General features: G+C 40.2%; 1 protein-coding gene across 1 annotated transcript; it reads right to left on the bottom strand.

The window, feature by feature from the left end:
• Positions 1 to 814: 814 nt before the first annotated feature.
• Positions 815 to 15,935, bottom strand: LOC149026760 (asparagine synthetase [glutamine-hydrolyzing] 2-like). Its single transcript, XM_089156034.1, is given in 15 exon segments — positions 815 to 1,281; positions 1,517 to 1,624; positions 1,778 to 1,864; positions 1,941 to 2,021; positions 2,567 to 2,701; positions 3,811 to 3,840; positions 3,842 to 4,033; positions 4,114 to 4,194; positions 4,837 to 4,998; positions 5,624 to 5,718; positions 9,877 to 9,972; positions 11,254 to 11,395; positions 11,633 to 11,728; positions 15,119 to 15,257; positions 15,673 to 15,935. Coding segments are annotated over 15 exon segments (1,770 nt in total). The 5' UTR covers positions 15,753 to 15,935; the 3' UTR covers positions 815 to 1,035.
• Positions 15,936 to 16,125: the final 190 nt, after the last annotated feature.

Here is a 16,125-nt window from a genome sequence, read left to right as displayed (position 1 = left end):
TCTCTTTTGTTTCTGTTCTCTTTCCTGTCTTCTCCTTATTTCTTTCTCTGCTGCCCTCTGTTCTCCCCCACATTCTCTCCGTTTTTCTCTCACCACCAGTCTCTCTGTATCTTTCTCCTCTTTTTCCTTGCCTCTTCGTTTTTCTCAGTTTTTTTTTTTTTTTTAAAATAGGTTGATGCGAGCTTTGGTCATGCATTCTGCGAATTTGAAAGATCTACTTTTGTCGGTCATCTCCGTCTACTGCTGGTCTTTGCATTTGTGGCTTTGACAAATGATAGTTTCAGAACCGAGAGTCAGCTCCATTTGCCCGACAAATTCATCTTCTTTCAGATCCACCGTAGTGACAACCTTCTCCACAATACAAGTGCCACCATCGCAACAACCGAGTCTTTGTCCTTGTGGTGTATTGTATTTCCATCCTTGCAGCATGTCTATGTCTATCTCCACCTTTATGGTGTCCCGCCTCTTTGGACGTTAGTGGAGAATACGATTATCATATCCATTGTGCTTATTACAACCATTATTCTAAGGGTTTATTGGATTCAACCCATCGAGCTTGAATGACCCTATCTATTGCATGTAAGATAGCTTGGTCATATTTCTATTCCTTAGTCATGCATCTATCTTTTTTGTGTGTGTGTTCCTTTAGGGTTTATGAATGAATTCTTTAAAAAAAAAAAAAAACAAAACACTGTCCCAAGTCCAAAACCATCAACTCAAGAATAGAACAATTCCAATACCTTCATGTACTGGCAGTAACGGAAGCAAGGCAGAGCTGCCGCTGGCGTCGTATTAGACCATAAAGGCATTGAATATGCCCCATTCAGATTTGACGTTTCCTTGATATATAGAGAGGGGGAGAATAAATTGAGATTAATATGAACGAATCTGAGACCAATGTTACAGTGCTGTACACTTGCGAGTGCAGCCAGAGAAACAAGAAATGCCACTTAAACAGTAACATAAACAAATTATGGTAGTAATTAAGACTGAAATCCTAGCATATGATTAACATAAACAAATTCTGGTAGAAAATCAGACAGCCGTTGCAGTAACCTTGACTATGCCTTCCTGCAATTTCTGAGGGATGTCTATCAAAGAACTTGTATTTTTCACCGCCGGAAGTGGATCCACTGCATGATTGTAAGCAGCAGCATGAACACCTAAAGCAGCACGCCCTGAGGGATCAGGATTCTTAGACCAAGCTGTATCCCATTCAAATGCTTTAGCAGTACTGCATGCAATGCTAGGACCACCTGGAACTGTTGCCCTTGCAGCATTCTGTCGAAAAGAATTATTTAGTAACAGAAAAAGAAAAACTCATCGTTGATTATCTGGAAAAATGAGCAAAGAAGAACTTGGTCTTTGCTAAGGCACATTCCCAGCAAAAGATTATATTTCTAAAGAAATGCAAAGAGAAGGAATAGATTTTAGACCCCCCCCCTTTTTTTTCCGGTGTTGCACCCCACCAGGGGGTGGGGGGAGGGGGTGGGGTGGGGTGGAGCAGCATCCAGACCTTGGGGAAGAACTTCTCAAAGATGGTCCTGTAGTAGTATGCCTCCTTTGTTGTGGGGGTATTCTCTGGATAAATGAAGCTTGCCTTAGTCAACATTGCATCCGACACCTGGCAATAAGGGAAGGAAAAATTACTTGCATCCACAGTTCTGAGGAGTACCAAACAAGAGTCATTAATTTGGAACGCTAAGGCCCCTGTCCCTGTAACTACACAAGTCAGAAGTTATTATCAACTTGGGAAACAATCTAGGTAGTTATGTACATGTTTGTTTGCATGATCCTTTAAGCCATCAATCCAGCTGTAACCAACTCCATCACTGAACTGCTCCTTCTGCCTGTACAAGATGTGCTGAAACCAGAAGTAGGATATGTTGGAACATCATTGAAACTATCAGAAATTACAAAAAACACAAATCATGACAAACCTTCGGCAGATATGGCTTCTGATCATCCTCAAATGCATTACGTAGAATCCACTTCTCAATGCGACCAATATCAGCTTTTACCTGTGATTGTTTGGTAAGCATGTAGGTTGAATCAGTAAAGTATTCCACAATTCATGGAAAACCAGAAAAGGATAGTTTCTCCTTCCATGTGTGGTCTGTTCCAAAATATTTAAGTGGCAATCCTTGATTCTTCCTCAGCATGTCACTTATTACAGAATGAAAGAAGTAGACATGTGAACAATAGTTTTCATCGATGCAGGAATTAAGATAATAATGGAGCCCTCATAGGAATTCATGTCACTCTAAAATGAATACAACTTTAAGCATAAACGTATGGGTCTTGAAGGGCTCCAAACCCTTTGAATCCTTCAGGCAATTTTAAAATCAGTTTGCTCCAAGCTTCTAATCTTATGCTGCTCTGAGTTGGGCTCGAATTATAGAATTAATATGACAACTAAAATAAATGACAGATTCAAATAAGTTTCCATGAATCCAAAAACACTCAATGAGCTTTAACCAACGAGCATGCTTGGGTGCTGAAATGTATTTGCAACTCCACAAGGATAAGATAACATAGTAAGAACAGTTCAGCATACGATCTTTACCATTTTCCAGTGTGGATCAATGTCCATAGCAACATTTATAAACTCCTTATCCAGAAATGGAACACGAGCCTCTAAACCCCATGCTGAAGTAGATTTATTTGCCCTTAGGCAATCATATAGATGAAGGGCTTTGATCTGACATAAGGAAATCCAACCATTAGTTTGCCCTATTTAATGTAGCAGGCTTGGTAAGTAGAAAACATTGACTGCAACAAGTAGGCTCAGGCAGCCCCAGCTTCACATCCTAACAAACTCTCTGCTTTTTGTTCTTATATAAACACATATTTATAAGAGAGAGATACTACATAAGACCAGAACACATAAAAAGCGGGCCACACAGTTTGATGGAGGCTGAAAAAATCAGATGGCCAACCTTGTATAGCAGCTTACTGGCCAGATCAACCCTCCAATAAACCAATTTGTGCTGAATCAAAGCAGTGTGTGTCTTAGACCACACCACGTAAAATGCATCTCCCAGGTGTCTACCTACTTGTCTATATTTTTGGCTTGGTTTGGCTCAGATTAGCCAACTACTGTCCAAACCCAAGCCAAGCAAAACTGTGGCATCAGAACACAGCCCATGTCCAACCCAGCCATTTTAACCAACTGCAAGACACACCAAATTTTGGGCAGGGATGGGACCATCCAGTATGATGCCATAAACAGAAAAATTAAGTGTATATATATAAAGCTCATGATTAAAAGGAAGTTTTCTAGTTGGCGCCCCACCAGGGAAAAATCTTTAGTCAGCGTACCTAATTCTATCACATAGGAGGTCTTATGGGGATGAATTTTGGTGGACAAGCAGACAACCGAAGTCTCCTGTTCAGAGAGTCAAGTTTCAACCTGAATGGAGTTCCATGACATGGAAAAATGAAGCCTTAAAAAAATTTATGGACTTACTAAGAGTGTGTACTGATTAAGTGGGGGAAGCATGCATACAGAGGGGAGGGAATGCCATCACAGGGAGGACAAATGACTGAATTTGGTTTTGAAATTTGACATGTGGATGTGGTCAATACACACGGTTCCCTAAACATCCAACAGTGAGAATTGCCATGTCATCCTTCCAGATGGATTAAGAAATCACTAGGAAAGAATACTGCTTGGTCCAATACATAATTTTGGATATTGAAAGTCAATGTGAAGTACCTTTTTTAGTTGGGGGGAGAAGCAGAAGGGGTTAGTTTTTGCTTCCTATTCAATAAACAAACAGGGAACACACATTCCTTGGCACACCATACCTTTTGACATGTTTCATGATGAAACTCCTCCTCGGTTAGGTGCCTTGTGAAAATATAAGTATCCACCAAAAATTTCATCAGAACCTTCTCCAGAAAGAACCATCTTTACACCCAGTGATTTAATTTTCCGAGACATTAGAAACATTGGAGTGCTGGCTCTGACAGTAGTCACATCATATGTTTCAATATGATAAATGACTTCCTCAATTGCATCTATCCCTTCCTGATATGACAAGAAACATTCACAACCCTGTATTACAAAGGACATATGCCTATTTGTGACATATACTGGAGAGGAACTACCTGAACTGTGAAGTGGAATTCATGGTGGTAAGTACCAAGATAATCTGCTACCTCCCTTGCAGCTCTGAGATCTGGTGAACCCTGAATAGGCAACATGCATGGGAAAAATAGGAAAGTTCAAAGATAAGGTATGTGAATATTACATATATAAAACTAGAGAATAGATAATAAGATAAAAATAAATCCTCAAGCATATAACTCAGTAACAAAGTATTCTGAACTTCTTAGCTCATGGTGCCTAAGAAGCAAGTTAATCTACAGTTAGGAATGACAGCCTGATCCAAGAGTCAAGATTCAAATAATCTTAATTTGAATGCAGAATATCAAAAAAGGATGCGCAAGGAAATGAAGACTCCTAATATAACATGGCGGTTTATTCTTTGTTGATTTGTCAAACAACAAATTCTACACAGAACATTATAAAGACCTTTTCATTATTATGCCCTTCTAGTAACATGGTGCATGAAAGCAAATGCTCTAATTATTCCCAAAAACATGGCCATGCTTTACAAGCAAAACCTAGAAGAGACGATGACAAACCAAGAAATCAATACAAGAAATGTCAACACACAGTGTAAACAGCAGAACATTGTAAGCAAGTTAATCTTCTGGGTTCCCAAGAAATGTCAACACACATTGTAAACATATGGAACACAGCAGAACAAATAAACAGATAGTAGATGACACAATAATGAACAGGTCAAATTCAGAAAGTAAAATCACCTTAAGACCAACACAAAAGGTATGTAGCTTGGATCCCCATTGCCTAGCAACTTTTGATTCTTCCAAGTAGCGGGTAGCCACAGCAGCGACAAGAGATGAGTCAAGTCCTCCAGATAACAGTACACCAAATGGCACATCTGTCATAAGTCTCTTAAGTACAGCCTGCACGAAAATGGTTACATGTAAGAGAAAGAAATGGTGGCAAGTGCAAAGAAAAAACCTTTTTTTTTTTTAAATTTACCACTACACTTCCTAACATCTTCATGAGTTATCCCCAGTTTTGCCAAGTTGCCTGAAATTACAACGATCACTGAAAAAAGACTTGTGTCTTTCATTTGCTACTAAGAAGCTGCTTCAAATAAATACTGGAAAAGAGTCCACGAATTTGGGTTTGTATTTAAGCAACCAAAATTTTGCACATTTGAGTGGATTATATCCATCAAGAGTCACTAATTATTATTCTTGCTCACAACATAATGACAACATGAAAAGCAAACCGTGGATGAAAATTTTAAATAATGGGGTCATTGTCCTCCATGAGGGAGCATGGCTCCCTGCATCTGCACAGGGCCAACCAGAAAAAGAGAAAGAAAGGGGGGGGGGGGGGATTCCACCTTTCATGGGGGCAGGGTGGTCAACCCCCTTCCCCCTCCTTGCACATGTCTGTGCTTGGGCGGCATGATCTCTCTCCCTACAAACAACTCTAATCCATAAAATAAACACAATTTTAGCTCCCACTCATTCAGGGGGAATTAAGTACAAGATGCAAATAAAATTTAGTGCTTGCCTTCTCAAAGGCCTGACGTAAAACTAAAGGATCGTAAGGAGTTGACGGTATGCGTTCTGAATACCATGGTGGATTATACCACCTCCTGAGTTCACCTGCAGCCAGCTGAACATTCTCAGATCAAAATGAGTAGCAGAGGGAACAAAAAACTACAGTGAAACATCAAACCCCTATTTTCTTTATTGTTATTATTATTATTATTATTTTTTTTTTTTTGGGGGGGGGGGGAGGGAGGTTGGGGTTGGTTCATGATGACAGATACATAACAATCAATTTTAACTGATGTTTTCAAAATACTATAACTAGTAAGAAGGAAACAATTATTCTCTTTCTTACATGTTCCAAATCTTGATGGCTATTAAAGTACAAAAGGCTTTACCAGGAAAACAGCTGGTTCATAACATGTAGAAGCATGATAACAGAACTCTCAAGATCTCACTGAGATCTTGAGAGCTATTTTCCCATTTAGCAAGACAAGACAATTACCCGTAAGTTGGATTCCCATTTAGGGTCTCACGTCTTAATTCTCGAGTTGGATTATCATTTGAACTTTGTAATTCAAACTATGAAAATGTGTAATATATTAGACTCCTTTGAATTTTGAACTTTGAGCATTAATATACGAGTATATGATGTGTACAAAAGGCAATTTATGGTTTCACTTCAGTGTAGTGGTTTTCCACTTGGGGTCCAAAGTGAAACTCACATTTACACTATTTTCTTCTTAAATATGAGGTCACCAGTATATTCAAAAGGGCTGGAATGGACTATAAGTCTCAGCCCCAAATGGCCCCTAATACCCCTCAAGTTGGACTCTTTGAGTTGGGAAAAAAATCCCACCAACTCAACGAGATCTCTTCAAGATCTTAAGCCGACTCTTTTTTGAGTTGGCAAGATAGGCCTCGAGATCAAGATCTTGAACCATGTCTAGAAGAGGGACCAAGGCACTATTCACATATCTTTCATTCTAATAAATCCTTGTGCCCCAAATGCAACTCATTTTTAGCCCTAACCAATCTGCTTTCATTTCGGGTCGGAGCATCTCGGACAATATTCTCCTTTGTGCGGAAATTGTTCAAGGCTTCGAAAGATCTTCCCATTCCCCGGCCGCTCTTCTGAAAGTAGATATTCACAAAGCCTTTGATTCCATCCATTGGGATTTCATTAGCAAAGTCCTCTCCGCTATGGGATTCCCTCCGGCCTTTGTCCATTGGATTGAGATTTGCATCTCCACCCCCTTCTTCTCCATCATCACTAATGGCTCCCCTGCCGGCTTCTTCTCCTTTAGGGTGGGAATCCGCCAAGGTTGCCCGCTCTCCCCCTATCTTTTCACTCTAGCGCTCGAGGTCCTCTCCCGTATCCTCCAATCGAACACGGATCTTCTCCTCATCTCTCCCATCCCCAAATGTCGTTCCACTAACCTCACCCATCTCGCCTTTGCGGATGATCTCATGATCTTCTCCAAATCCGACCATCTATCTATTTCAACCATTCTCTCTTCCCTCTCCCTTTTGAATCCCTTTCTTGGTCTCCGAGTCAACCTAAACAAGTCCACCATCTTCCTCCCTGGGGTCTCTGATTCTACCCGTGCTTCTCTTCTTCAGCTCTCAGGCTTTAGCCCTGGTTCCTTCCCTATGACCTACCTGGGTCTCCCTCTCATCCTCGGTAGGCTCACCCGCCATCACTGCTCCCCTATGCTCGATCACATTAGAAAGAAGCTTCAACTCTGGAAAGGTAAGCTTCTTTCCTTCGCTGGGAGAGTGGTGCTCATTCAATCTGTCCTCCAATCCTCTTACCTTTACTGGTGCGGCATCTTCTCGATCCCCAAATCCATCATCCAGTCTATGGAATCCCTTTTTTGTGCCTTCCTATGGAAAGGCCAAGAGGCTTCCAAATTCCTCCGTCCCATCTCTTGGGACGCGATCTGCCATCCCAAAGCTAAGGGAGGTCTGGGCATCCGGCGCATTCTTGATGTTAACCTGGCCTGCCTCCTAAAGCTCATTTGGAAGATTGCCTCAAAGCATGACTCTATCTAGGTCTCTTGAGTCTATTCGTACATTCTCAAACAGGATTCCTTCTGGACTGCTCCTTGCCCTTCGAATCCGTCTTGGATCTGGAGGAAGATCCTTCTCCTTCATCCTCGTGCTCTCTCCGCCATCTCTATCCAAGTCTCGCGAGGCTCCTCTACCCTCTTCTGGCTTGACCCTTGGCATCAATTGGGCATTCTCTTCACCCTACTTGGTCCCCGCTCAGCATGTCTATGAAACCCGCATCCCCAAGCTTGCCACCCTTGACACTTTCATCTCCCAGGGGGTCTAGTCCCCTCTCCCCCACCCTAGTTTCACACGTTTGGAATGCACTCCCCCTACCCTAAACCATCATTGTGATGCCACCATTTGGTCCCCTTCGCCTTCCAAATCCTTTTCTTCCTCCTCAGCTTGGAATCTCCTCCGCTCCCCTCATCCCCCTGTCCCTTGGTCCCACCTAGTTTGGTTCAAAGGCCACATCCCCCGTCACTCCCTCACCCTTTGGAGAGCCCTCAACCTTGCTCTCCCTACCCAATCTTTCCTCATTAGCCGCCATATCCCCACTAACCCAAGCTGTGCCCTTTGCTCGAATGGTTCTGAGGACATCAACCACCTTTTTTTTCTTGTCTCCCATTTTGGGATAGAGCCCTTGCTTCCATTTGGCCCGGCTCGAGACACTCGCATGGGTTTGTTCGGGATTGGACTTGGTTCTCGAGAAGCTTCTCTGGTCATTCTATTTGCGATCGTCTAGGCAAGCTCATCTTTTGTGCCGTCATCCACTAGATTTGGTGGGAGCACAACCTTAAAAGATGGACTACCAAATCCCGATCATTTGACTCAATTTGGAAAGCCATCTTCTTTGATGTTTCGTCGAGGCTTCTTTCCCTCCCCCATCCCCCTGTTGTCGACAACCCCAAAAATAGGCTTATTGTTAGTTCCTGGGGTCTCAGCTGCTCTCTCATCTCCCCCACCTTGAGCTTCTTGCTCCCCCCACCCCGCTTTATTAGCTTATTTGTATTTCTTTTGTGTTTCTCATCGTTGCCTTAATATATTATTTATTCATCCAAAAAAAAAACTCATATTTCAATAGACTCCACGATGTGTGAATAATGTACTGATAGATTGAGAAAAGAAAGGATAGTTACTTCTAGGATCTATTTTGGGGACATATTCCTTGTGAGGCTGTTGATGTAGTAGCACATCATGCGGCACTTGTATAATAGTACAAAACTTATTCCAATGGTGTATTTTTCTTGGATTAGCTCTCTAAGCATCCTGAAATGGAAGAGTGTAACCTATATGGTTTCATGTAACTGTTCTCATTAATTAAATAAATGTTATAAAATATTCAAGATTTTGAAAGCTTTCACGGTACAGTACCACAAGGATTTCTTATTTTTTTAATAGGTGGCAAAACAAACATTTAGGTACTCAAGTTTCTTGTTCATTTGAAAAATACATAAGAGTTTTTGGTATTATCTTATTTTTTCAGTGTCATATTATTTAAACATAAGACTCATAGGTCCCATAACGAGCTCCCTATTTCAAAATGCCTAAATTTAAAGAGACAGTCAAAGCATGTCAAAAAAAAAATCATATTTAAATTTTACATGGGCATCCAATATTTAAACTCTCTTCAACTTTTTTCCTTTTTGGTAAGAAAACTCTCTTCAAGTTGGGTAATTAGTAATTGTGCTGATCAAGCAGGCAGGCAAATTAGTAAATTTACAGCTTTTTACTTAGTTTTGAGATGAGCAAGGACAAAAATTGGAAGGAGAACTGTTTTTTCAGAAAATAGTCATTTTTAAGGGACAAACATTAAATGAACTCCTCGAGACACGGAAATGATTTGAATACTTGTCAGAATACTCTGGACTAGCGCGTTAACAGTCCCCAGACATTCCACAGCAAGAAAAACCTCTAATAATCAGCTTTAGGGCCACCATATGAGATGGGATCTTGTAACATTGGACTATAGTAGGTCAAGAGCAAAGGAGCAAAGCCAACCCAACCTGAGTGGATCTAATTGTTTTTAATTCAAGGGAAGTTTAGTCACTGTAACCATGGATTATATAACACAAAACTTCCCTTGCAGAAAAGAAAGGGTGGGGCTTGTACTATTGTTAGCAGTTAAACAGATAAAAGCTTTTCTACCTTAGATCAACCAACTCTTACTTGCAGAACAAATAATTTGATATGATCAGCTCAGCAGACTAGATAGCATACCCCTTTTGCTAGAATACATATGCCCTGGAAGGAAGGATATGAATCGTTCACAGTCATCACTTAAAGCTTTCATTTCCGATGCAAACCAAATCGATCCTGGCAAAGACATGCTTCTTTTAAGTTCAAATAACTCAGTCTGTTAAAACATGCATTGTCATACATAAAATTGTCCAGTGACCAAACTATCAATTCAGCCAGCATTAACCATTCTGAAATGTAAACAAATGGATCAAGTCCACCAATTATAAGGTAGAGAGGAAAATGACAAGGAATTATCAGGTAGCATGAGGAGAATAAAAAGTTGCAAACATGGCACATCATCAACCAGTAGACAACTATATCATAGAAAAATGTTGACCAAAGACCATGCAACTTGAATCTTCTTCTGGACAGTTAGAAATAGAATTTAAACCCCACCTCCAGGAAAAAATTGTGTTCAGTGGTGAAACTATAAGAGGTCAAGGCATCGAAACAGCCTCCGAGCAAAAATTGTTGGGGTAAGACTGCCTAGGAAAACTCCCCCCCCCCCCCGGACTCTACTTGTGCGGAAGCCTTTGGCACCAGGTTCGCCCTTTTTAGTAGGGAAACTATGATGAAAAGTTACACTTGAATACAAAAGAACTGATGTTGGTAAAGCCTTATGTAACTATCACCAAGCTGGAGCCAATCCACTGATGAAAACAAAAAGGTATTACAAAGCATAGAGCTGTAGTGCAATATTTCATGTCAATTTAAAGAGTTAGAGCATTCTTCTAAGCAAAGCTAAACCCCTACTACTATCCTCATTCCCACAGGCACCTCCCCCCCCCCCCCCCCAAAACCAAAAAAAAAAGAATGGTAAAAACACTTCAACTATGGTTCTTTTCATCAAATAATAGAATATACATCTTACTAACAACAGCACTATTTAAAAGTACTTTATAAAACTGCCAATCAAACAAAAAATCCAACTAAATAGATGGTGGATAAGTGCAAAAGTATGACAGCCTAGGCAACATTGCCAATCATCACTCGAGAAATTATTCCAACAATTATTTATCTAGGAGCTCCAGTTTTCCCATTCCCTGTGTGTCCTTCTCAGTCATGAGTCATCTAATGACTGAGGGAATAAAACTGTATCCCAACTAAGGGTCAGTAACTCGATGGTTGAAACCATCATGTTTTATGTAGATCCTATAACTAAGTGCAAAGACACATATGATGATAAAGAATTACAGAAGTTGCACCCCTAAGAAGTGCTCTCAGTCAGAAAATACGTACTGTCATATATGATGATAACAATGTATCACAAAGCAACATCCTCACAGAAGTAGCATCAAGACATTTCCTTCAATAAGAAGTCAACATGGAACATAATAGGCAACTTAGACCACATACCATCAAGACCCCAACCCATGTACAGTGGGGTTATACCAATAGCATCTCGAGCAGCAATGAAACTATTGTCACGGGTGTCAAGAAGGACAAAGGAGAACATTCCATCCAACATGTCGACAAAATCCTCTCCATATTCTTCATACTGTGACAGATGAAAAGATAGATAAACTGACTAATTGAAACAGCATATCCAAATCTTCATTCCACTCTTTGAGTTAAGGACATATATCCATTTGCTTCTTGCTAACCATGAGGAACAAGAAGCATGCATCAGTTCCACATTTTTTTCTTCATTAATTTATTTCTTCTTCTTCTTTTTTTTCCTTTTTTCCAAAAACTTGCTTCCAAATTGATAAATAGGAAGAAAAAAATGACTTACTAGATGGGCAATAACTTCACAGTCACTCCCTGTTCGGAATTCATGAGATTTTAGCTTTGCTCTCAAATCCATGTGATTATAGATCTCTCCATTTACCTAATCGCATAAACCTTTCGATTAAGCATATAAAGAAAAGATACAATTTAACTGAAAAAGTAAGTAAAATGATTCAAGCAAAACAAATGCAGAAACAGATTATTTGCCAAGAACTTTGTAATGTGAGATGAGACAAGACTCTTGTTATTTGATGACATATTGAAGTAAAACATTTGGAAAGACAAAACCATCAGAGTATGATCAATGAAGTTGTGTTGCATTTCCACAATAGCTAACAAGGAAAAAATAACACAACTTTCCTAAACCATATACATAGAAACATCTGCAGTAGAGGCTTAGAGCTTGGCTAGTAAAATGCTGACATACAGTTGTCTTATCAGGTGAGTATTAACATCTTGATGATGTTAGAGCAGTATAGGAGTACCACTGTTAAGTAGTACAGTATAACACGTTTACTTCAGTGTAAGAGAATACCGTGTCTGTCCGTCCTTGCTCCCCCTCCCCCCCTCCTCACTTTGGATGAATAAATAATTCATTAACCAAAAGGAGATGGGGGGAAAGAGAACAACAAGAAAGCAAAGGGCAGAGCCCCACTGAAGCCAACAACGCTCAAAGCAAAAGCAAACAAAGAAAATGAACTAGGCAGCAAGGCCGAGATGAAAGAGCCAATACAAACTCAACGAATGAATCTAGTTTTTCCTATTTTTCTTCTTCTTCTTCTTTTTGGAAGACTTGAGATCAACAATGAAGACTTCGTCAAGTGGTGCACCCTTTATTAGAGCAGTTGCTTATCCTGCAACCCCGAGGTTCAGAAGAAGGGGTCTTTGAGTCGGAAGAACCCCCAGGTTCGGTAATGCAAGGGGCAGCCTGCTGCAATCACTACCACCCACAATAACCAAAATAGGATCATGAAAAGGCTTCCGAACCACAATCAGAGGGGAGGAAGTTTGGGCTAGGCCTAGCCCAAACCTAGAAGATTGGGGGGGAACCAAGACGGGTGGGCTAGGGGTTATAAGGGATATAAGGGTTGAAATTGGAGATCCCAACAAATGGAGGAGTTAGAGTGGGATAGGCCGAAGTGAAGGGAGGGTAAGAGATGGGTTTGGCCCTTTATAGGGATATTCAAGGTGGGGGGAAGGGTTAAGGATCGGGCCTGGCCTAGAAGAAAGGGTGGATAATGAACAAGACAGGTGAGAGGGAGAGAATTGAATCAATCGATGGGCCAAGGCAAGGGCTAAGGCAAGAAGAAAGGTTGGCCCAGCTTTGGATCAAGGTGGGCGAGGCCAAACAAGGAATTAGAAGGGGCAGAAAAACTCAAGGCAGGAATTCATTTCGTGGATTAAGAAGACTAGGTTAAAGGATTTGAAAATCTAGGAATGGGGTCCACAGAGAGGTGAGTCGTGGCGGGGGTAAAGGATCCCAAAAAAGGGAAAGGGGGTAGAGTTTCGAGGATTTATAGAAGAAGGCTTGCAGAGGTAAAAGAGGATAAGGAAGTGGGCAAAGGCACGTGTTAAGATAGGCAGTGCTGATGAAAGCAAAGAAAAGGATCGCAAACCAACAGAGTCGAGCAGAGCAAGGTGATGAGGTTGCTTCTGAAGAGGTGGAGTCAATGCCTAAGTCCTTGAAGATTAGGCTAACTACATTAGAGACTTTGAATATACCATTCACAGTTGAAATTGATTCAGTGATCAAGCAAATGATGATTCCACCTGAATTTTTAGAAGAAAAAGCTCCCCACCTCGTAGATTACATTCTAAACACTAGTGAGGTGCTGAAGTATTGTTTGGGCTAAAACTGGATGCACACCAAGTCATACTCATACTTAAATATTATTAAATTCATAGTCAAGTTTTTTTCTCAACACTGGGGGATTGATTCAGAAAAGTATGTCCAAAAAGGTCAATAGGGCTTTCAAATACTTTCTTTTGGCCCATGGTTGGTTTCTATAGACATTAAGCTTCTCATTTACTAACTTCATTGACGTAATGCCCTATTTTATATGCCATAAAATGGGAGTAATGATGATCACAGGATTACGTGTTAAGTTTAATATTTGACTGATTTAGTGTTTGAGTTGGATAGGATACCTAGTTCTTAGATGGAATTCTATTTTCATTTTATTTACCTTATTGAGTCTTCTAGAGTGATAAATTAAGGGTTCTTTTATGAGTCATTTGTTTATATATATATATATATATAATGCATTCCCAAATCCCAAACAACTAGATGATGAAGACGAATGATTTTGGTTTTGTTTTTGCTCCAAGTAAGGTACAATGACAAATCACCACCCGCGCCCCCCCCCTTTTTTCCTCTAACAAGTACAAAGTTCTCATCAGCAATTTAACCTATTGTTCTCTTCTAAAACTGTAAGTCAAATCATCCCCATCTCCAATTCTTCTTTTAACCTTCTTTCCTTCTATTTTCATACTCCCCAAAAAAGCCCAAACTTCAAACTTAGATTTACACCATGAACCTGTGCAACCCATCCATACACCCCATTACTCTAAATCTCTCCAAAACTATCCAACCACCATAATCTATGTTCTTATCTATTCAAAGATCTTCAAACCCTAAACCCTTACTTTTTATGTTGAGATCCTAAAAAATTGGCCCCTAGCTGAACCTCTCAAGTCTAGGGCTAAATCAGCTTGTGGTTCTAATTCTAGTTGTTTTGTTGCATCTCAAGCTTGTTCTATAATTCTTATGCCCATGTATCACTAATTAACTTGGGGGACCAAATTCTTGATAGGAAACACTAGTACAATATTCTTTTTCTACTACTTAAGGGTACAAAGCAACATTCTTTGACTTGGGAACATATCAAAGAAGAAAAGGTGAAATGAAGCCACAAGTCATGCACACAATTAATAAGAAAAGCACTATAGTCTCAGTTCAGATTGGTTATTTTTGAGCCATCAATAGCTTGACTAAAGATCAATGCTTGCGTGGATAGTTCACTTTCATATATAAGGTTCATCACTACCATACCTAGGTCACAGAGATCAAATGAGTACATAAGAATATTCAAACTTGGATATGATTTGAAAAAAAAATTAAAAATATGAACTGAACAAAGCCAAATTAGAACTACTAGGTCAGCTAAAAGGTTATTCTTCTGATTCCAAATTACAAGCTCCAGGCAACAAATTTTCTAGATTAAAATACAAACTATTCTGTAAATGCCTTAAGACAACAGAATATATGAGAAAACGTCAGCTGACCAGGCTGAGTGCCATTAGTGCAAGAAAGAAAATAAATACTTAAATAAAAACCACAAAGACAACTATGGAGATGACCCCATCAAAAGGAAAAGTTGAGAATCAAAATTTGAATCCGAGGGCAAACAATTGGGTTCATACTTAGTCTTTGAAGATTCGAAACTAAAAAGCATGTGACAAACATAAGAATCAGATCACAAAAGAATACCGTAACAATAATAGTCTTGTCTTCATTGTATAGTGGTTGATCTCCTGAAGCGGGATCAACAATAGCCAACCTCTGGTGCGCAAGATAACAATCTCCATGACAATGTAAACCACTCCAGTCAGGACCTCTGTGGCGCAACCTGCATTTGAAATATAATGGAAACCAACGGAAAAACAATTATGTCTCTTACCCCGTTTATTAAGAAACAAGAACATCAATCGAACCTACCAGTACAAGAGCTCACATTCTGAATTCTACGTTTAATCTTCTAACCTTGTTAACTTTAGAATGAAATTCATCAGAAGATAAGAAATGGAATATAAAACCGAAAAATCTTTCTGCTTATTTTTCACTAAAGCAGGACAATCTTCATTCAAGTTCTGGAACTACTTAAAGCCAGACATTTAAACCTTCACTTAACGAGAATGATGTTGCCCAACCAGAGACGATAATACTAAATCGAACGCCAACTAATACCGATGATCAAGCAGAAAGTAAGCTACTACTGCAATAAGCAAGTTGCAATTTCGAATCCAGAAACAATGCAGGCGTACCTTCGAGACAGTTCGATGATTCGGGCACGTTTGGACTGAGAGTTGTCGGAGCAACCGAGGACGGCGAGTATTCCACACATGGCTTCTCTCCTCTCTCTCCCTCTCTATTAGTGGAATAATGGTGGAGCGATTCTTTTCTTACCTCTGGAGTGGAGGCGCGAGATCGTGACAGCCATTGAATCTGAACAGTTACATTTATTTCAAAAGATTCTGCTTCTTATTTTATTCAAATGGAAAAGATTCTGCTCTTCTAGGGTTACGTGTTTCAAATTTTCAATTCCAATTCGCCGGAATCGGCGCAGACACGCGTGGCTCCAAGGTCCCAGGCTCCCACCTCCCCGTCCCGTGCGGCAATTGTGCAACTTTTCAATCTGTCCATCTATCTAGGGGCATACTTGACCTAAACAAAAGTTTATCATACACGGCAACACCTGACCCCACCCAAAAAACGAA

This window comes from Hakea prostrata, chromosome 1 (assembly GCF_041222555.1).
Source record: "Hakea prostrata isolate BN-2017 chromosome 1, UWA_Hpros_2, whole genome shotgun sequence".
In the NCBI taxonomy this organism is placed as follows: Eukaryota; Viridiplantae; Streptophyta; class Magnoliopsida; order Proteales; family Proteaceae; genus Hakea; species Hakea prostrata.
Note: the sequence above shows the minus strand (reverse complement) of the source record. Positions and strands in the feature narration are given on the sequence as shown.